This window comes from Vombatus ursinus, unplaced genomic scaffold, assembly GCF_900497805.2.
Source record: "Vombatus ursinus unplaced genomic scaffold, bare-nosed wombat genome assembly UNPS02014812.1, whole genome shotgun sequence".
Taxonomy (NCBI): Eukaryota; Metazoa; Chordata; class Mammalia; order Diprotodontia; family Vombatidae; genus Vombatus; species Vombatus ursinus.
Genome location: NW_020954590.1, coordinates 42,981,022 through 43,004,560, shown reverse-complemented (window position 1 = coordinate 43,004,560; position 23,539 = coordinate 42,981,022). Strand labels below are relative to the sequence as shown.

The 23,539-nt window shown below is 39.3% G+C and overlaps 1 protein-coding gene across 4 annotated transcripts in view; it reads right to left on the bottom strand.

Annotated features, from left to right (window-relative positions):
• Positions 1-4,352: 4,352 nt before the first annotated feature.
• LOC114054055 (lethal(3)malignant brain tumor-like protein 4) overlaps positions 4,353-23,539 on the bottom strand; it is a 504,773-nt gene continuing 485,586 nt past the window's right edge. For all 4 annotated transcript variants that reach the window (XM_027877122.1, XM_027877124.1, XM_027877123.1 and 1 more), the window contains 2 exons: positions 7,003-7,065; positions 4,353-5,954 (listed from right to left, as the gene is read on the bottom strand). In XM_027877122.1, coding sequence (XP_027732923.1) covers positions 5,787-5,954; positions 7,003-7,065 — 231 coding nt within the window. In that variant the 3' untranslated portion in view covers positions 4,353-5,786. The remainder of the gene's footprint in view (positions 5,955-7,002; positions 7,066-23,539) is intronic.

The following is a 23,539-nucleotide window of genomic DNA, read 5'->3' as shown; positions in this document are numbered from 1 at the left end:
GACTCCAGGGCCGGTGCTCTATCCATTGCGCCACCTAGCTGCCCCTAGAGTTCCTCTTTTCTTTAGGCCCACACAATCTTCCTCCTAAATTGCCACAATTGCAAAGATATTATAACATTATGAGCTTAAAGAAACATGCTGCTAAGATTACTGGTAAATTAGCATCAGTGAGTGTTTTGATATTTCAATTCTACTCATTCTAACAAGAATTTTCATATCCAATAATTAATCAATTGTTTTCTATGGTAGCTCTTAACCTGTTTATTAGGGGTAGCCATGTGCTGTTGTTCACTTGTGTCTAACTCTTTGTGACCCTGTGGACCATATCATGCCAATACCGTCCATGGGGTCTTCATGGCAAAAATACTGCAGTGGTTTACCATTTCCTTCTCCAGCTCATTTTTTTTTAAACAAATGAGAAACTGAGGAAAACAAGGTTAAGTGACTTGCCCAAGGTCACACAGCTAGTGTCTAAGGCCAAACTTGAACTCAGGAAGATGAGTCTTCCTGACTCTAGGCCCACCTAGCTAACTCAGAGGTAGTCATGTTTGTATCCAATATCAGCAGGTCAAAGAACACCACTAGCACTTAAAGATACTGTTAGGGACTAGTATTCAAAGCTTATTATTTTATTCTTTGTTTATTTGGCTAGCTTTCCATTTTCTCCAAAAGTTAAGTGGGCATACAAAATCATTTAATGACATTGTTGTGTAACTGTAGTCTCATATATGGGTTTAGCTCAGCCAGGAATTTCCAGGTTCATTTGGAACTCAGCACCCAGCAAATGAAAGGTGCCAACTCATTAGTCATAGATGTATGTTAACACTGATTCTTGATTCCAGAGGCCTGATGAAGCATTTTACCCATTGACAGAGTGGTGATAGACGTAATATACAAAATGAGATATACATTTTCGAACATGGCCAATATAACAATGTTTTACTTGATTCTACATCTTTTTACATGGATTTTTCTTTTTCTTTTTCTCAATAAGGATGGAAGAGGTAAGGAGAGAAAATAAATGTTTATTAAATGAAAAAAATTTAATTAAAAAAGGAAAACAAAACAAAAACCAATGAGTCAATTTCTTTCTTTGCTACTCTTCCAATTTCTTCCATATGTGCATTATTTGGGGTTGTGTTTTCTAACCCAAAAGGGCAACATGGGGTATAAGGAAATTAGGGACCTAATATAAGATAAGAATCAATAGTTCAATATCTGAAAAATGGTCAGATTTCTTTTGCAAACTTTGCCTGATGTACTAAGAGTCTTGTCAAAGGAGCAATAGATTAATTTAGGATTCCTGTCAGATGCTGATGGCCCTCAATACTATGCCCCATGGATTATATTTATTGGGGATTGGCAATGATTTCTTTTATAAAAGATTTCTCTGCATGATTGAATAACCATAATTGGATAAATCTAATGATTAGGAAAATTTTCCTTATAGCATATCCAAATATCAGCTTTCTCTATCATTCCCCCTACTAGCTTATAAACTCCATGAGGACAGTGACAGAGTCCAATCTATCTTTGGATTCCTCTCTACCAAGCACTGAGGGTAGAGGTCTGCACATCTTAAATGCTTAATACATATTGTTTGAACTGAATGGAATTTAAGAGGATGCAAATCTTTTTGCATCATTGCTGCATCTTTGAATGTCTCCCTTTACTCAAACCACACTCTAAGTGGGGTAGAGTAGGGACAGGAAAGGAAAGGACCGATGATTTTGTTGGTATAGAGAAAGTCCCTCTACCATTGCAGGTTGGCAACTTCTTTGTAACCTATATTAGTTGCCTGATGCACTGGAATATTAAGTGACTTGCCCAGGGTCCTAAACCCAATGTATCAGAGGTGGAAATTCTCTGTCTCTCTCTATCACACAGCTGGGAAAAACAGGGAGGATCAGATGATGGGGCCTAAATATCACCAGGAGCTGGAATGCAAAGCTAATAGCTTGCCATCAGAAGCTATTTATTCTTCCCTTGTTGACATATGCTATCAGGAAAAGGAATTAAAACTGTGATATGGATGAAAGTCCAGTAGGGTAGTCTCCATAGAGACTTTCAGCTGTTATCAGTCATTTGCACTTTAGTGGGAACAAATCTTTTTTTTTTTTTGGAGATCAAGCTTTGTTAGGAGAAAGCATAAAGACTGATACTTGAATTGGGAAGACTCAAGATCCATTAAGGAGGAAGAAATGGGAGGCCGGGGGAGAAAAGGGAAGTTTTGCCTCCTTCACAACTTTGTTCAGCGTGGATGACAATCTTTAATAAAAGCACCCTAGTCTCTTAGGTTCATGCCATTTTCTGTGCTGAACTGGGTCTTTTCTAGGGGGATCACTTATATCAACACTGGGAATAGGGATATTAGGTCAAGTCAATGAGATCCTGTTACTTTCCCCCTGGATATCTGGTGGTTGGTCTCCTTACTTCAAGTCTTTCTACTTTTCAGTTCATAGCTGCGAGAGTGGTCTCCTTAGGACACATGTCTGACCATGTCACTCCCTCGCTCAAGAATCTTCACAGGCTCCTTATTGATTAAAGGATAAAATAAAAATTCCTTAAAATGGAATTTAAAGTACATCACAATCTAGCTCCAGTCTATCTTGTAAGACACATTTCACACTTTCCTTCATGAACTCTACATTCTTATCCAACACCTACCTGCTGCTTTCTAACCATACTATTCCAACTCTTGTTTCCATGTCTTTGCACAGACAATCCCAACATGTGTAGAATTTATCTCTTTCCCTTCCCCCCCTCCATCTAGAGTTTACTGCCTCCCTCCTTCTGCATCTTAGAATACTTAGCTTCCTTGAAGTCTGAGCTCAGGGGACACCTAAGGCAAACCTTTTCTTATCTCCTATTGTTAGTACTCTCACCCTCTTCAATGCCTTTTTTTTTTTAAGGCAATTGGGGTTAAGTGACTTGTACAGGGTCACACAGCTAGTGTAAAGTGATTGGTCGGAGGCCGGATTTGAACTCAGGTCCTCCTGACTTCAGGGCCGGTGCTCTATCCACTGAGCCTCGTAGCTGCCCCCTCAATGGCTCTCTTAAAAAAAAAATTGATGCCATTTGCTTTTCTATCACATTCATTTCCAAATACATCCTTCTGTTGCCTATCCAGAGGATAATCCCTTGTAACAAAGATTTTAAAAGTCAGAGGAAAAAAAAATTGGCAAAACTGGGGAATGACTGTTGGTCTTACACACTTGGGTTAGATCCCTAATTATCTTGAATATCAAAACATTATCAGAGATATTTGATGCAAAGATTTTCCCCAAGTAAAAGGTTTCTTAGCTATATTTATTTGGTTTATATAATTTCATATAATCTCCGTTATCAATTTTTTGCTCTTGTGATCTTCTTTATTTCATTTGGTTAAGAATTCTCCCCCTGGCCATTAGTTGTGAAGTGTACCTAATCATATTCTCTTTTAATTCTAAGCTTACTGTGGTATATGGTGTGAGATGCTGGTCTAAACCTAATTGTTGCCAAACTGCTTTCCAGTTTTCTCTGTAATTCTTCTTAAAAAAAAAAAAAACAACTTCGTAAATTATCTTGCACTTCCTTAGATGCTGTGTCCTTCCTTAGTACAATAAGTAGCGAAGAGATAGATAGGGTCAATATGGTAGAAGTAGAATTGATAACTTGGCAACCAACTGGATATAGGTAAGAGTAAAGGCATTCTTTCAGACTTTTTATCATCATCGGCCCAACCCTAGGCTCAATGAGCAGCAACCTATCTGAAGATCTGGGCTGCTATTTTAAGCAGGGATGGGGGCAGTCCTTCCAAGGTCTGTCCTGGAGCCTACCAAGTAGACCTAAGAGACTTAAAACACCCAAACCATGGCCAAAAAGAAAATATGCAGACTGAGCAAAACCTAACCCAAACACAAGGAGTTGTTAGCACAATGTGGGGCACATAATAAGTGTTCAACATATAACCGCCAAATTTAACTTCATAGAACTGGTTGGTCTAGAACCAAAATAGCTGTAGAGCAAGACTCCATAGTCTATTTAACTTACTGCTTTTTGTCTCGCAAGTGATTAATTTTTGTTGTTATTGAATTACTTTTTATTGGTCCCTACTCCTCAAACCATATTAGAACTATGAATTTCCCAAGAAAACCTACTCCCAGATATGCAGCTCTCAAAGCAGGCTATATTCTTTGCTTGCTAATGCATGAGATGTCACTATGATTTTGTCTTGATTTCAAATGTAAGGAAAAGAGTCTCAAAGCTTAGACACAGTGTGTCATATTAATGAAGGCAAGGGGACATGACCATCTCATGTATCTCAATCTTTATTAGCATTTAAAATATATTAAAATATGAATACAGTAAAAGCAGGGGTTTCATTTACCCATAGAAAGATTTGGCAAAATCACAGAAACGGAAATTTACATCAACCAATAATATATTAAAATTCTATCTAAATCAAAGACCCCAAGGAAACATAACAAATGCATATGCTTTAGAGATGATGTTTTTCCTCAAGTAACTGGTATTGTTGACACTTCTATCCAAATAGATACAACATTAGAAAACCGTAACAGTTAGTTGCAAGTAGAGGGGGTGACAGTAGAACTTGGCTATTTTTTCTCCTGATTTCTTTGTCATTCTCCTTCTGCAAAGATGGTGGAATTAATAATGTGAGCACATTCTCCATTCCCTTGTGCATGTTCCTATCTGAAAAGAAGTGCCAATTACGGAGGATCCCATAGGATTCTGGTTTCAGGTATAATTACCTGTAGGTAAACATTAGCTTACAAAACATTTGAATGTGGGAGACAATTCTTTTCAACTCTCCTCCCTCTGATCATTCTTTTATGATGACATATCTCCAGCTTTAAAAAATACAATAGGCTTACTGTCCATTATAACACAGCTTTTGATTGTACACGTACAGCAGGATGAGTCCCATCCCCTGAATGTGATCAGTTACACGGAGCAGAAGCCTGACATAACACAGCTCATCTATAAAGGCAGATTGTCAGCCAAAAGCAGTGTTATAAACAGATCTCAATGCTATACCATTTAAAACACTAGGGGACTGGATAATCGTCAGAGCCAAGCAGATGAGTGTTCATTTTAAACCGCCTAGGCCTGATTTTTGTCATATTACACCATCACATCCTCCTTTTAAGGTCCCAAGAAGTCTTTAGTGAACAACTAAGAAATGGTTACTTAGACAAAAAAAGAGAATTAATGAATCATGAAAACATGTGCTTTTTTTTTTTTTAAAAGCATTCACACTTTCCTGAGTAAAGTACACAAAAATCTCACAAGACATCTTTTTAAAGCACCAGGTCTTTGTCTCTTCCCTCCCTGTATCTCTTGCAGACTCATTATGGTCCAGATGGCAAATCTGAGCCAAGCTTGGATGTTCTGGTGAAAACATTAACAGTGTATTTATGAACACTGTTTTTCTAATATTTCACCACTTGAGGGTTTTTTTTATGCCTGGGAGATGGGAAATGGCTTCTTTAATGGAATCTAGGGAAAGGATAAAAATGAATGTATGTGTGAACATCTTTAGTCTGCCTGATGTGACAAAACTTTGCCAAAGAATAACAATGTGGACGGACATTTGAATGTGCCTAAAACTTTCTCAATTCTGGCACTTTGTCACCAAATCTTTTCAATGTATAAAACTCAAGACACTTAACATTTTTCAGTATGGACATGACCAGGTAAAACATGAAAAATCAAATTAATGTATTCCAGATTTTATTGCTTGAATAACCTAAGTTCAAGGTGTCCAGGAGAGGATGGTATATCTATTCCCTGATGACTTTGCTAGAGGCAGAATCTGTTTCTCCGAGGTCCTGGGCATTCCTGAACATCAGGATGGAATTATAAATCTTCAATGCTGGGCCAAGTTTAATACGCATCACTTTGACTATATCTGTCTGGGTCAGAAGCAGGAAGGCTTTGCCATCAATCTGCTGCAAATAAAAAAAATAAAGGGCCTTGTCTTCATTCTTCTCCAGACTGTACCTCTGACTCTCCTAGACTTTTTCTACAATGGCCTTGAGCCAGATAAGGTCAGGTGTCTCTTTATCCCTCTTCCTGTCCTTCTTCCTCCCCCCCTCCTCAGCTTCTTTTAATGTGCTGTCTTCCCCTTTAAAGAATGTAAGCTCCTTGAGGGCATGGATGTCTTTTTTTTTTCCCCCTCTTTGTATCCCCAGTGTTTAGCACAGTCCTGGCACAGAGTAGACACTTAATAAATCATTTGCTTGTTGACTTGACCTTGTCACCAGTTTCTGACTTCAAACCCATCTATCCACAACAAAGAGAGGCATTATCACATAGCAGAGAGAAAAATGGCTTTTGGAGCCAGGAAAACAGGGCAAATACAATGTATGACCAAAGTCATTTGACTTCTCAATGACCCAGGCAACTAAGACTATAAATTGTGGATAAATTGTAGCTATATACGTCAGTAGAGGGAGTTTCCATAGCAGGAGTTTCCTACCCTCATGAAATCATAGGGCTGGGCCTGGCTCAATACTATCACCACCACCCACACCACTGCTACCCACCACTAACTGCTGTGTGGTCAAATATGTATAGACTCAAACTTACCCTCACACAGGCCACTTAATCAGCCATGCCCTGATTTAGGAGATACAAGGCCAAGAAGGATTACGGTTTCTCTGAGTTAGTCTGTCAGAACTAATCTTTCCAAATGTTTTTTTTTTTTTTTAATCATTCGACTATTCCAATGCTGTTAAGTCACAACTGAGGGTGTACACTAATAATCCAGCCCAGGAGGTAGGGGTGGGGATTACTATGGCTGCTCAAGTCGACCTGGACTAAAATTCAGCCGGCATCTTGGGAGGGAGACAAGGTGCCTTTACAAAGGCATAGCTATATACGACGGGGAAAAAGCTACACAAGACAACAATAAAAACTGTGATTATAATGACCAAGCTGGGCCCCTAAGACAAGAGACAGGGAGGCTACTGAAAGACTTCTGCTGACATTTTTTACCTCTTTCTTGAAGTATCTGGAATGATCTTCACAACCTGGAAGGCTTTGCACAAAATTTGCCACCTATAACACAGAATGAAAAACCTAATTTGAAACATGTGCATAGCAGGTGCTTAAAAGCTTAAATTCTATCTGTTCAAATTTATTGAATAAACTTAAATAATTTCTTAGGTCATAAGTGAATCATAGTATGGCTTAGCAAAGTGCCTGGAACATGGGAAGTGCTTGAATGCTCTCTGTCTTTCTATGACTCTGTTTCTTTCTCATAACCAATTTTATATCTGTGTATATAGGCATATTTGTACATATATATTTCAAACTGTCAAAGACAAATTCTGCGACACCTCCAGATCACCCAATTCAACTCATTAACCATTTATTAAGTGCTAGTGCTGCGTTAGGCAACGAAAGTATAAAGATGAAAATAAAGCAACTCTTGCCCTGAAGGTGAATGCTTGTGGGGGTAGGGAAGCAGTAAGGACTGGAAGGATTAGGGAGGAATGCATTGAGGAAGTGGCATCCAAGCTCAGCATTTCAGGAACACAAGGGAGAAGTGAATTCGAGTCAGGGAGGACGGCTTGTGCAAATGCAGAGCACCAAGTCTGGGACTTGGCTGATAGGCTGGGGTGTGCTGGAGCCAGCGTAGACTAGTTTGATACAGCTTCATTATAATAAACATGAGAATTTACACCTTGGAAATCAACCAATACTGAAAATCAGAGCTTGACTTATTGTGTATCTAGACTCAAGAAAGTATTGTAGAAAATGTTAATAATGCAAATTACATTTTAAAGTGTGTAATGGGTACTCCTCCCCTACTCTCCCACAGCCTTGGTAGTAGTCCAGTAAGGCTGGAACACAGAAGAGTACAAAATAAGATAGGAAAAGTAAGTGGGAGACTGGGTAAGGCCTTAAATGACAGACTCTCTGTATTTTTGTCTTATAGGCAATGAGAAGACATGGAAGGTTTTCTGAGTGATTTGATTGGACCTATGACTTAGGAAAAGTATTCTGACAGCTGTTTGGAGGATGTATTGGAGAAAGGAAAGATTAGAAGCAGGGAGACCAATTAGAAGTGAGAGGTTATGGGGCTTTAAGCCAGAATATTGGCCACAGCAGGGAAGAGTTGGGAACCGATGTGATAGCTATTATGGAAGTGTGATGAACAAAACCTGGCAGTGACTTGACTATAAAGGAGAGGGAAGAGTTTAAGTGACTTGAGTCACTTAAGTGACCCCAGGTCACACAGGGTAGCAAGCCTCAGAGGCTCCTCCCAGTTCTCTAACTCCAGGGCCCAATGTACTTTCTGGTCACTTTAGAGAAGGTAGTTTCAGTTGAGTGGTAGAGTGCAAAAGCAATGAGAAGTGAGTGGGTAGTGAGGAAATGAAGTTAGAGAGTGTAAAGGTAATTAATTCTTTCTAAGAGTCTGGCAGTGAGAAGGAGGAAGATACAGGACAATGGCTTGCAGGGTCAACTGAAGTTTGCTATGGGCATCTTTCCCATTCTTTCATTACCTATGAAGGATACTAGACTTGATATTTAGACCTATTCGAGCAGCTGCACACATTTAATGGTTTTCTATCTGGGTTAAAGTTCTACTAAAGATCTGTCTGTAGATTCAGGAAAAGAACATGTTTTCCCTATAGACACATTTCTCAAGTGTCAGATCAAACAAAAGTGGAAAGAACAGATGCCCAAGAGCTTGTCCCTTGTACCACACAGGACCCTGATCCAGTGCAATTCTTTTGTCTGATGCACAAAGAAAGCAGATTTTATTTAAAATGTCAGGAGAATATTTTCATAGTGAAACTATGCACCTGGGTAATTAACAGTCAATTTGTTAATCAGGCTAGTGGGCAATTAATACATTGATGGTCAATGGTTTCTCAAGGCAACTGAAGACACAAAGGGAGACTCTGAACCACCTTAAATCCCACTTCTGAAAGGGAACTCTTCTGACAAAAAGAAACTCAACCCTGATGGTGGACATTTAATGAGAAGGTGGGCTAAAAGTCTTCAACTCCTGGTGAGAACATGGCTTGATCATGAGATCCAGCCCAGTTCAGCAATCTGGACAGGGGAATCCATCTCCACTCTGGCTGGTTTTCTACTTCATGAGCTGAGTAACCCTAAACTAATGGAGGGGTACAAGAAGGGGCTCTTTTCCCCAGGGTAAGAACTTGCCCAGATTGGATTCTGCTTACACTCTAAACAGAAGTGAGGTCTCCTAGTTGGGTGGCACAACCCCCAACATTGAAGAGTATGTTCCTTGAGGGCTAAAGGTAATCTCAATCAGTTATGTCCTACAGAGACTGATTTTTTACAGGACCTGGGACTTACTGAAAAAATTGAGGAAAAAATCCTGGATCCCAATTTAATAATTGGTTAATAGTAAAATAATAATTTCTCTCAATAGGTTTGAGATTTGAAATTCCCAAATCAACAGATTTTGGGGAATGTAGGCCTGGGCAGACTACAAGAGTTATCAATGTTTCATCTGGTGGTTTGCTCAGGTCAGGTTCTAGTTTTCCTGAGTCTGATTCCCGAGAGCTAGATGTGAAACCTAGTCATGAAGAAGGATGACCCTTTGGAGAAAAATAAATCTCCGCGTTAAGCAGGTTTTTTCTCCTGGAAAAATAAAAAGGCAACAAAACTCTAGTACTTTCTTGTCCTCATCAAATGCTTGAGAAATCTCTAGAAAGGGCTAGTTTCTCTGTGGCAGTGTCTTGCACATGGAGGTGCTTAGTTCAGTTACTGAACTGAAACAAAACAAAACGTGGTAACTACTCACATTATATGTGTGTGTGTGTGTGTGTGTGTGTGTGTGTGTGTGTGTGTGTGTTTTAAAGTCAAAGTTTGTCAGAGATAATTTATTAATATACACAAATTTCTGTTTGGAAAGAAATTCAGAATTCCTTGGGCTTTGGATTTACTTAAACAGAGCAACAGTAATGTTAATGTCAGTGCACTTTTGGTGGAATATCTTCTAGAAACCTCTTCACCCCTGAGCTCCTCCTCCGTTGGGAAGCGCCCTCCATCTCTGTGACCTGTTGGCTGGTTCCTCCCGGGACATCCATTTTAAGGAGGAGGCTTAGGCTAAGTGTCTTTATTCCTCTCCAAGCTGCACTCTTGACTCTTTACAGCACAGGACTTTGTCTACAGTGTCCCCACCAGCCCCCAAGCCAGGTACCTTCTTCCTGACCCCCTTTTATGTCTCACCTTCCTTTATTAGAACAAGTTTCTTGAGGCTGGGGCTTTCTGCTTGTATTTGTATTCTTAGTGCTTACTTAGCACCGGTCCTGGCACACGCTAAGAGCTAACAAATGCTGGTTGACTTGACTTGAAATCACTCACTCCCTCTTTAACGGCTCCCATTTAAATGTGGTCAAAGGTCACCGTAAATAGGTCAAATGCTATCTAATAATCTTAGTTCCAGGAATCATGATCTTTCCCTGAAATTGACTGTCTTCTACTCAAAGATTCAAGTGACCCCAAGGGACTTCAGACTAAGACACTGCCATCATTTTCTCCACGGCTACAACACAACCAATGCTTTGGTATTACACACTTCTATGTTCTTCCATTTTCATTCTGGGCACAAAATAATCTCATGCATAAGCCATGCTTCTAGGATAGCATTTTGTACTCTCTCTTCTCATTCTCTAGGCTGCATATAATCAGCAACAAGATACATTACTTGAGTTGGTTATTATAAATTTGGAGCTCCCTGCTTTTTGCTTCAATACAGCAGATGCAGCAAAACAAGGAAATAAAGAGAACTATTCCAGATGCTCAGGGTGTATATCATGTAGCATTTAGAGTAGAAGCATTGCCTAGCATGATTCATTTTCATTTTTATCCAATCCAATTCAACACTATCCAGTTCAACAAACATTTATTTATTAGGCATCTACTCCATTCAGGGGGAGAGGCAGTGGCAGCAAGGGCAGGCATTGGGGGAAACTCTGGAGGTTACGAGCTAAGTGACTATGGACAAATCACTAACCCAAGCAGCTCTCAATCTATATGTTGTAGATATCAGTGGAGGGAATTAGGTGGCCCATTGGAAAGAATACTGGGCTTGAGGCCATGAAGACCAGAGTTCAAATGTGACTTCAGACACTTACTTAGCTGTGACCTTGGATAAGTCACTTAATCTTTGTCTCAGTTTCCTCATTTGTTAAATGGGAATTACAATAGTACCTACCTCCCAGGGTTGTTGTGAGACTCAAATGAAATAATACTTGTTAACTACCTGGCACATAGAACTTGCTATATAAATATTAGCTTTTATTATTTTTATTATTTCTAAAACAGGAGCTCCCCATAAGGATGAAATCACAGGTCCAGACCATATCACTATTCCATCCACCAAAAAACTAACCAACAAACCCATGGAAGGCATTGTCCAACAGTCCCTGCCCTTGAGGAATTTATATTGTAGTGACTCATGGAGGGGACATGATCTGAATATCAGCTTGGTTCCAGGGCGACCTCATTGGAAGCTCTGGCTTTTTTCAGTGGATACAAAAATCATGTTGATTCAACAACCACTCCTGTCCTCTTTGTAAAAAAAAACAAAATCTCACTGACACATACATAAGTTACAAGCTATAGGATCTACCAATCAAACGAACAAAGGGATAATTTATAGAGCTAGATAAAATAACAACAAAATTAATTTGGAAAAATAAAAAGATCTAGAATATCAAAAGAAATAATGAAAAAGGAATGGAGACAGAACAGTACTTCTAGAACTCGAGGAATATTATAAAGCAGTAATCATCAAAACCATTTGGCAATCATTAAAAAAGTATAATAATAGAATATACTAGAAAAAGAAAAATAAAAAAAATAACTAAATTCAATAGCCAGTGTTTAATAAATGTGAAAACATAAATCACCTAGGAAAGGCATGTGACAAGAATTGCTGGTAAGCCTGGAAAAAGTGAGGTAGAACACTATCTTATATCATATACAACAATCAACTGAAAATGGATCTGTGACATGAATATTAAAGATCATACCTAAAAAAAAATCAGAAGATAACAAGAAAAGATACTTTTTCACAGTTACAGGCAGGGAATAAATTTTTAAGCAAAAAAGGGATAAAACTCATCACAAATGATAAAATAGAACACTTTCATTGCATGAAATTAAAAAGGTTCAGAATAAACAAAATTAGTGTAATTAGGATAAGAAAGGAAACGATTAACTGGGGCAGGGGAAACATATCAAATATCACTCATAGGGATCTGTTATCCAAGATATTTAGAAAACTAACAGAAATACAGAATAACAAAAGTCATTGCTATATATAAGTAGTTATATGAGATGAAAGGATATAAACAAATGGTTCTCAAAAGAACTGCAAATTATTAACAACCGTATGGAAAAAATGTTCCAAATTACTAATAGTAAGAGAAATGAAAATCAAAATAATTCTGAAATTTTACCTCACATTCAGCAAATAGGCAAAAATAACAAAAGATGTCAAAAGTCAATGAAGAAAAGTCTGCACAAAGATGGAGACAATAATGCATTGTTGTTAGAGCACTGGTCAACCCCTCTGGATAATAATTTGGAATTATGTAAAGAAGATGACTAAAATATCCATATGCTTTGACCTAGAGATTTTACCAGCAGGCATATATCCTAAGCAGGTCAATAAAAAAAAAAAAAAAACAGAAAGATCTCATATATGACAAAATATTTATAGCAGCTTTTTTTGTAGTAGCAAAGAATGGGAAACAAAGTAGATGTTCATCAACTGGGAAATGGCTAAGCAAATTATGGTACAAGACTATAGTGGAACCTGCTGTAAGAAATGATAAATATAATGAATACTGAAAAGCATGACAAGACTTAGATGAACAGATGTTTAAAGCAAAGTAAGGCAAAGGACATACACAATGATTACAACAATGGGAAATGATCCTATTTTCTGAATAAGTTTTTTTTTCCTTTTCCAGATGAACAAGAAGCAATGAACTGTCTTTTTGTAATGTATATTTAGCTTATCAATGGGGCAGCTAGGTGGCACAGTGAATAGAATGGCAGGCCTGAAGTCAGGAAGAATCATCTTCCTGAGTTCAAATCTGGTTTCAGACACTTAATAGCTATGTGACCCTGGACAAGTCACTTAACCCAGTTTTCTCCTCTGTAAAATGAGCAGGAGAAGGAAATGGCAAACCATTCCAGTATCTTTATCAAGAAAATCCCAGTGGGGTCATGAAGAGTCAGACACGACTAAAACAACTGATCAACAATGACAAAATTTATGGGGCAGCTAGGTGGTGCAGTGGATAGAGCACCGGCTCTGAAGTCAGGAGGACCTGAGTTCAAATCTGGCCTCAGACCAAACACTTGACACTTACTAGCTGTGTGACCCTGGGCAAGTCACTTAACCCCAACTGCCTAAAAAAAAATAATAATAATAAAATTAAAAAAAAAAACAATGACAAAATTGAACTTATCAGTACTTCTTTCTTAGAACTACTGAGCTGTCCCTTGGGCCCAGGCTGCAAAGGGATATGATTGGAAATCTAGAAAATTAAATCCAAAAAATTAAAATAATGCTGCTGAATCATAACGATCACGTTTGGCCCCAAAGAAAAGATATGAGAAAGTGCCATTGCCCTTTTCTCTGCAAAAGATGGGAATTGTGGGTGTGGAACACGTGCTGCATATAATGTCAGACTCTTCTGATATGTCTTGCTAAATTTCTCCCCTTTTTTATTTTTATAAGGGATGGCTCTCTGGGATGAGAAGAGGAAATATTGGGAAATGTAGGTTATGTAAAAACAAGATAGCAATAAAAATATTTAAAGAAAAATTTTTTTTAAGCAACACCATGGCTGATTGGTTTTCTTAAGGCCACTTAACAGAGTGAGCTGCAGAGCAGAATTTAGCACCTGTGTGCACACCCTGAGCTGCTCACTCACCCTGACATCTCTTCACTATATTTAGTCAGACTCAGTTTTACACCCAATATGAAAGCCTCAGAATATTTTGTTTTTAGAAATAATCAGTATGCTGATGTCTGCTTTGGTCAGCACTGACTCCACAAGTATAATTTTATCTTGAGTTCTTGAACCATTTTTAAAATGATCTTAAAAAAAAATACTGGATGAGGATAAAAACATCACCACAAATAGCCAACCATCAAGCTGATAGGAAACAAAATGTTCTTGCCAGTATAGCACAGTGGGAAGAGGCCTAGGTTATCTGCCACACTAATTAAGCTGTATGACCTTGGGCAGATTTGACCTCTCTTGGTTTTGGCTTCCTCATTTGTACATGAGAGAGTCAGAGTAGATGACCTCTAACATCCTAAAAACCTGTGATCTGATGTTCATTAAGAAAGGGATGGAAAACTCACAGATTTAGACCTGGAAGGGACATCAGGGGTTAAAAGATCCAAATCCTTATGTTATCAATAAGGAAAAAGAGGACCAGACAGAGATAACAAGAGAAAGAGCCTGGACAGCCTGGATTTGAACACAGGCTTTCTGACTCCAGATCCTGCATTCTTTTTACTGTGGCATGCTAAGAGGTGTTTGAGTAAGGGGCAGTTCACATTCACAGTGGCTGTACATAACATCTGCTAAATTCTTTCACTTATCAGCAAGTGCAAACTTTTTTAGTTGTGAGGCTGGATTATCTGTGAATTCTTCGGGTAGGAGATATGATATGATATGATGTTACATTACATTACATTATATTATATATTGTCATGTCATGTTATATCATCATATCATATCAACAAGAATTTATTAAATAGGGGGCAGCTAGGTGGTACAGTGGATAGAGCACTGACCCTGGATTCAGGAGGACTTGAGTTCTAATCCGGCCTCAGACACATTAATACTTACTAGCTGTGTGACCCTGGGCAAGTCACTTAACCCCACTGCCTAGCCCCACCCCCCCAAAATTTATTAAATACCTACTTTGTGCCAGTCACTGTCCTAATCACTTTACAAATATTATCTCATTTGATCCTCACAATAACTCTAGAAAGTATGTAATGTTATTATCCCCCTTTTATAGTTGTGAAGAAATTGAGACAGACAGAAGTTAAATGACTTGCCCATGGTCACATAGCTAGGAAGTGTCTGAGGATGGATTTGAACTGAGGTCTTGCTCACTACAGGCCCAGAGCTCTTATCCACCTAGATTATGGATGACACATTCAAACACTAAGGAAACCAACTCTATTTACTGAGTAATTTTTTTTTTCTTTTCCTGATGAACAGGGTGCAATAAACTCTCTTTTTGTAACCTGTATTTAGATTATCAATACCTCTTTCTTACCTACTGGGCTGCGGCTTGGGTCTAGCCTGTAAAGGGATGTGATTGGAAATCTAGATGTTCTCCAAGCTAATGAATAAAATGAAATTTCCCAGGCAAAGAGCACTCCTGGGGGATAGGAAATTGTACCATTCCCCAAGTGGTCTTTATGGATAGTGAATGACCTTATTGATATTTCATCTGTTTAAGACAAGTGAGGAGGGCCAAAGAAGTAGTCCTTCATTTCTGAGGAAAATGTTTTAGCAGCTGAGTTCTGAGAAAGTTCCCCAGCATTTCTTCCTATTTGTAAGAGAAATGATTTTATATGGCAAGAGAGTATCCTACTGGGAATCTGGAGACCTGAGTTCTGGTTCCAGATTTGTAACTAGAAAGATACTCCCCATCCCTGGGACTCAGTTTCTTCCTCTGTAAAAATGAGGGCAATGGAAAAGACACTTTGTAAGATCTATTCCAGCTCTAACATTCTATAATTGTAGGAATTTCATTTTCAGAAAAGCAGAGAAGAAAGTACTTCTGTCCTCTAAGTTGACTTCATTTGTCTGCATGTAGGTTTAAATGTTCTTTTCTAGGCAAGCAAAGGCTCTAAATTATGCTTTTTTTCTTGCTCCCTGAAACCAGAAATTGCTGGTAATTATTATAGATAGGACAAATTCCTCCATGATCCAGGGACATTGGCTTCCTTTGCATCCTCCAACAAGACACTCTATCACCAGACTCTGGGGACCTTCACTGGCTGTCCCCCAAAGCCTGGGACTCTCTCCCTCCTCATCTCTGTCTCTTGGCTTCCAAGACTTCCTTCAAACCTCAGCTAAAATCCCTCCTTCTACAGGAAAACATTATGGATCTTCCTTAATGCTGGTGCCTTCCCTCTGTGGATTATCTTCAATTTGTCCTATCTATCTATCTATGGTGGGAAGGGTTAATGTAAGAAGAGTGGAATGTGGGGGACAGGTTATGAAGGTCTTCAAAGGCCTAACAGAAGACGTTGGTAGTAATTAATATAGAGCAGTGTGGTACGCTGGAAGGGACACTGGGATCTAGGTTCAAATCCAACCTGTGACTTTGGACAAATCACCTACCTCTTGCTAGGTCTGTTTCCTCATCGAGATGGCCCATAAGGGCAACTAGATGTTACAGTGGATAGAATGCTAGGCTTGGAGTCAGGAAGACTCATCTTCCTGAGTTCAAATCTAGCTTCAGATACTTACTAGCTATGTGACCCTGGGCAAGTCAACTTAACCCTGTTTGCCTCAATTTCCTCATCTATAAAATGAGTTGGAGAAGGAAATGGCAAACTATTCCTCATCTTTGCCAAGAAAACCCCAAATGGGGTCACAAAAAGTCAGACACAACTGAAAACAACTGAACAACAAGGTGTCTTCTAGCTGTAAATCAAACTATAAAGAGACTGCTTATTCAACGAATGCATACCAGCAGCACAGTAATCAAATTCTGTGGCCAGTGATCAGTGTCTGTATTTACCTGGTCCTGACATCTTCATGGCTTAATCACTGGATTTCTCAGCCCCTCCAAAAAAATAGCAGTCTGAATCCTAGCTGAGTTTATCTTCCCCATTTTGATGTAATGAGTAAGGTCCATGAAATTTAACTCTGAGGGATTCTTGATCAAAAGCTTAAACTAATGTAGGATTTTTACCTTTAATAATATGAGGATGAAGCATGATCTCATGGAAAGAGTGCTGGTTCTGGAGTCAGTGGGCTCACCAATGACTCAGGGACAGGTCCTTCTCCTGGAGGGTGTGTGGCATGACTTTCACAATGTGGTTAAAGCCTGTCACTGCTCTGGGAGAACACTAAACATGAAGAATGACACAGCAATCTGGAAAATCCAAACTTTACCTTTCTGGTCCCTGAAAACTTCCCTCACTCTTTTGCTTATAACCTACTTTGGTTGACATCCATCTCTGGATCTCAGCAGGCCTAGTTTTTTCCAGTGGACTCTCTGTTTCCTCCAGATCCCTGAAAATGCCAGTGTTCTCCATTTTGCTGAGCCTGTTGCAGTGTGCCCGACTGTACCACCTTACAGGACATTTGGGATCATGTTCCCAGCCTGTCTCACTTTTTTTTTAACAGCAGAGTTTGTCATTTGCCCGTTTTATCCCCTCAAGGTCCAACTGCATAACATTCCTATCCTCAGCTTAGCGGTGCCCTGGATTCTTTGAACTGCGTTCCCCTATGTAAAGCTTGCTTTGAAAGAGACTGCCATCTTTTAGTGTTAATGAACATTTGGGGAACACTTGGCTGGGGATGGGGCAATTTATATACGGTGCTTTAAAAGTTTTTTTTTTCCTGAATATAGGAATAAAAATCCCTGTGTTTCTGCCAAGTCTCTCTGCAGCAGCTGGTGAGAGAGATACATACGGTCTGCTCACCCTAACCCCCTAATTTGTGTGTATGTGTACATATATACATACACACTATATATGACTGTGTATGAATATTATATATATATAGGCTTATATGTGCCACTAGTGTGCCCTGTGAAATTCATTCTTTTGAAAAAAATATGTGCATGTGCAGAAGCTGTTCTAGGTAAAGGTGAAGAGAAAGATAAAAGAGTTGGAAAAGACATAGGCCCTGCCCACAAAGGGGCTTACAGTCTAATGCAATAGAGCAGGCTATACAACATATGGCCCATGGGCCCCTTTCCACCTGCCAAAGGATTTCAGGCAGCACACCTGAATGTATACGATGTAAAAGAAAGTAAAGATGTAATGAGTGCTTTGTCCGTGCCCTGCTAACCCGCCTTCCGCTAGTCACTATTATGCCCATCATGTAACTTGGCGGGTGGGTTGCCACTGCATACTCTCTCTCCTATTTGTCACGTGACCCATGGCAACCAACCATGGCAGTCTGTCTCTAGTCTCAGATGGGGGAGAGTCGTACCTTTTTGCTGTGTTTTTGGCCGTTACTGGCATTAAACAGGGACAAAGTAAGTGCAGCAAAGTAATTTTTTTTAATATTAATGTGATTTCATGATAAAAAAAATCTTAAGTAATAAGTGTAATTAATTACATTAACTGAAACTTCCCTTTTCAAATATGGTTTATTTGCAAAATAGCTTGATCATTAATTATACCTTTACTTGGAAAGTGAGCTGCTAAAAACCTATCTACAGCCTGAGGAAGTTTAGCCTATTCTAATTTTGGCCCCTACCAAGTTGTGCAGGTTTGCAATAGAGTATCAGTAGAGTTCAAAGCCCAAAGGAAACTCTGCTAGCGGAATAGTATTGGTCAACTCAATCACCTTCATCTTCACAGCAAAAAGAGATGCTTTTTTTTTCTAACCAAATGTGATTAGAAATAACCAATTTAGAACCAAATGTCTAACAATATGAAATAGGTCTTTCTCTGTACCTAGGCAAAAGGAAATATCCTTTCATCACTTCATCTTCTTTGTCATCTAAGGGGAATGGTACTTAACCCACAGGGTGCGGTTCATTTAGTACATAACAGTTACAAGATTCTGCTCCATCACTTTCTCTACTGAGGAAGCACAGAAGTCATTTTTCTTAATCCAGCCATCCCAGAACTGCTTTCTCAAATTACTTCTATTCTGAACACCACTGTCAATCAGAATTCCACACCAGATTCAAGCTGTTTTAAAACTGTTATCAAATTGTGGTCAATGGAAATACCTTTCCCACTGAACTCCTCTCTGCAGCATATCTTATTTTTATGTGTCTAACTCTGTGTGGGTGCAATTAGAGATATAAGACCAATATAAGATGTAATCCCAAACCTCAAGGAGATCAAAGTCTATATGGAGAGATAAGCTTAACACATATGGAACCACTGGGTGCTAACCTACATGATGTTTGTTCAGTTGTTTTTTCAGTCATGTCTGACTCTTCACAACCCCATGTGAGGTTTTCTTGGCAAAGATATTGGAGTGGTTTGCCATTTCCTTCTCCAGCTCATTTTACAGATGAGGAAACTGAAGCAAACAGAGTTAAGTGACTTGCCCAGGGTCACACAGCTAGGAAGTGTTTGAGGCCAGATTTGAACTCAGGAAGATGAGTCTTCCTGATTCCAGGTCTGACATTCTATCCGCTGTCTCACAAACTATATGATATGAACTGCCAAAATATCATTCGATTTAGCACTAAAAGGTCTAGTCTTTATTTTACAGATGAGGAAAGTGAGGCCAAGAAGATTTGCAAACTTTTATCATCATCATCTTTGTCATCATCGTTACTATTATTATTATTATTTCCACTACATCAAGCAAGGAATGACAATGGCATTTCTGATGGCTGAGTACCGAGTTGCTGTAATAGAACCTGGAGCCACCCTGAGTTTCACATACCTGGGAAAACAATGAAATCCAAAAAGGGTGGTAACTCATACATCAGGAATGGTTCAACAAGTACCAAACTAACTTACTTGCTTGTTGTTGATCAGTCGTGTCTGACTCTTTGTGACCTTATTTGGGGTTTTCTTCGCAAAGATATTAGAATGGTTTGCCATTTCCTTCTCCAGCTCATTTTACTGATGAGGAAACTGAGGCAAGCAGGGTTAAGTGACTTGCCCAGGGTCACACAGCTTGTAAGTGTCTGAGACTCAGGAAGATTCCAAGCCCAGTGCTCTATTCACTGGATCACATGGCTGGCCAGCTTCATTGCTAGATCTCATTATTTCAAGTATAAAGAAAAGGGCGAGGGAGTGAGCAGAAAAGCATGGATTTGATCAGCCTGGTCACACAACTGACTTCTTACAGAACACTGGAACAGCTGATGCAAATATTCACACTCTTCTGGGCCACTCAAGGATAAGCATCTGAAGACACAATCAACTAAAGTTTAAGGGGCTGGACTGTAGGCCTCTGTGTCCCCTGTGCAATGATTTTCGTAAGTTCTCAAAAGCATTTGGTGACTGATTTAAGTGATCTGGTGCTACCGTTTTTCTGCAATATTGAGTTACTTTGAACTCAGTTTTCTTCCATGCTCAGTATAAAAAAGAAGAAAAAAATACATTCTCTAACCTCCAAGGAGAAATACTGGGAAAATAAGAGACTATTTTCAGTAAGAGTCCCCATATTGTTCAGAGAAAATTAGGAGCGATATATGGTTTAATTGATTCTGATTAAACTCAAAATTTAAAGGCAAACCTATGTGAAGTGACTTTTTTTTTTCTGTTTTGCACTTGGCATTGTAATTTTTTTTTTTTAACCACGATATCTCTAACATGTCTCCTTCTTTCAGAGAATCCAGACACACTGCTCACTTTACCCTCTGTGGCCTACTCTACCTTCTCACCACTGGCCTTGCCCTTGGGCAGTAACTCTCTTTCCTTTAAATCGTCATTTCTTAGAACCTCTGGCTTCCTTTAAGATTCAGCTCAAGTACTATCTCTTGCAGAAGGTGTCCCTCCTCATCTCCACCCCACCTGTGCCCCATATTGTGCTAATGCTTTCCCCTTTATGATTACTTAGCATAGAAGAGAGATGGCTGGGCCTGAAGTCAGGAAGACCAGAGTTCAAATCTGACCTCAGGCATTTACTAGCTGTGTGACCCCTGGGAAAATCAATGAAACCCTTTTTTGCTTTAGTTTCCTCAATGTAAAACACAGAAACAAATAGCATCTGCCTCTCAGGGCTGTTGTGAAGATCAAAGGAGCACTTAGCACAGTTCCTGGCACATAGTAGGTGCTTAATAAATGATTGTTTCCTTCTTATTCTATATGTATCTATTATGCGTATATATGCAGACTGTCTCCTCAGTACTCCTGGAGGAAAGGGAAGGTTTTTGCTTTTTCTTTGTCTCTTCAATGCTTAGCATAGTGCCTGGTACATAGTAAGCACTTTAGTCAATCAAACAGCATTGCCATCTGGGCAATGCTAGCACTAATGCATATTAGCAACAATCCTAAAGTTGGGCCTGCTCTTTGGCAGTGTAGTGTGGTTGCAAGAGCTCTGACCTTATTGTCAGAGGAAGCAGACTGAAGCCTTGCCTCTGATATTATCCCCTAATCTAATTATTTGTTACTTCTCTGAGCTTATGACTCCTTTTCTGTATGATGAGAGGGTCTGATGGAGTGATCTTTGCAAACCCCTTTTAGTCCTAATCCCATAATTCTGCAAAGTCAAGGTGAATAAATTACTCTCTGGGAGAAAGTTATTCAGTGGTAAGAAATGAATGAATTCTGCTGGAGCACCAAGATGCCACTGGGCAAATAGCTGGTTTCAGAGAGTAACACTCTTGCCTTGATTCAGAAACAGTCACATGTGGGAGTAAGCAAGGTTCTGAGAAATCTGAAGTCCTCCTGTGTATTTTGATATTTTTGTTGGGATGAAGCTTATAGTAGAAGAAAGAACACTATATTTGAAGCCAGAAAAGTGGTTTTAAATAAAGGCTTTAAATACGCTGACTAGCTGGGTGATCTTAGACAGGTCACTTAAGCTTGGTGATAATGCAGAGAAGAGTGACTTAGTGAATAGAGGACTGGCCTTAGAGTCAGAAAGATCTGTGTTCAAGTCACATCTCTGACACGTAACTGGTTGTGTGACCCTGGACAAGTCACTTAACCTCGAAATGTTCTTGGCAACTCCCTAAGATGGTAAGTTGCAAGGAAGGTGCTGATCTGAAATAGCAAGAGTTTCCTCACCAGGCAGGTCCCTATAGAGGTGAAATCATGGTACTGCTAATCCACTACCAACCTCTCAGGTTTCTTTAAGGATTAAATCAGAAAATGTACAGGAAAGCAATTTGTAAACCATCAAATGACACAAAATACAAGGTTTTGATATTGTTTCAAGATTACATGTGAAATTTTTTTTCCTTTTTTTTTTTTTATTTGCAAGGCAAAGTGACTTGGCCAGGGTCACACAGTTTGTAAGTGTTAGGTGTCTGAGGCCAGATTTGAACTCAGGCCTTCCTGAATCCGGGGCTGATGATCTATCCACTGCACCACCTAGCTGCCCCTTATATGCGAAATTTTAAGTGAGTGATATGCTGTCATGAAAGTTTTGGCCTTTATGATTAAATTATTCAAGCTACAAGCAAAATAAGGAGGATTAAGATGAAGAGGGGAAACTGAGGCAAAGGAACCAAAACAAACCAATTAACTTTACATGGCTTTTTTTATTTCTTCACAATCTTTACTTTCTTTTCCCCTTTATGGCAGCTTTTTCTTTCTTTTTTTTTTTTTTTTTGGCTAGGCAATGGGGTTAAGTGACTTGCCCAGGGTCACACAGTTTGTAAGTGTTACGTGTCTGAGACCGGATTTGAACTCAGGTCCTCCTGAATCCAGGGGCTTGGGCTCTATCCACCACGCCCCCTAGCTGCCCTTTCCCTTCAAACTTACATAATAACCTGGGTGACATCAGAGCATTTGTTCTGACAAATGGAGAGGGGTGTAATTTTGATAGTGCTTTCACAGAAATCTGTCTTATGCTAATAACTAGGGAAATCTCGGAAACTTCAATGTCTTTCTCAATCTGCTTCCCCCAAAGGGCTTCCTATCTCCTGTGACCACTCAGACTAACAAGAACATTAAACATTAAAATATTTTATTCACACAACAACAAAAAAAGGAGAGAACCAGTACCTAAGGCAATAGACAATTACGAAAAACTCCCCATCTTCTGCCTCCAGCCCTGTGTGGATTGGTTTTGCTAAACTCTCCTCCTATAGCTCGATTAACCACCAATCATCTGTGTTTAATCTGGTGGGTAGAACTGACTCAGGGATGCAAAATTGCTTCTGCTGATTCTGTGAAGGAAATACTCTGGTACCTGCCTACATTTACTATCCCTGCTTACATTTATTTTTCTGTGTTACAGGCCCTTCCTAATTTTTTGTGCCAAGAATCAGATTGCATTCTTGGGATTCCCATGGCTTTTTGACTCACCATGCCCTTAGAGTAGGTCACCTAGGTTCATTGGTTGGTTCCCCCTGGCCAGTAATACATGTTGGACCTATGATTGGCTAGGGTGGCTATCTCTGGATGGAACCACCTAATTTTGTCTTTATCAGAGTATTAGAATATATAACACATGGCTTGTCTATAACCAAAATGGAAGTCCATGTACACAACTGAAAAACTTTACAATAATAGTGACTTTGAGGCTAAGAACTTCACATTTTAAGATAAGATACTGACATCTAGCCCTTGACCGGCAAATGCAATAGGTTTCTGCCAATCAGCCATCCTTGCATGAAGGAAGGAAGGAAGGAAGGAAGGAAGGAAGGAAGGAAGGAAGGAAGG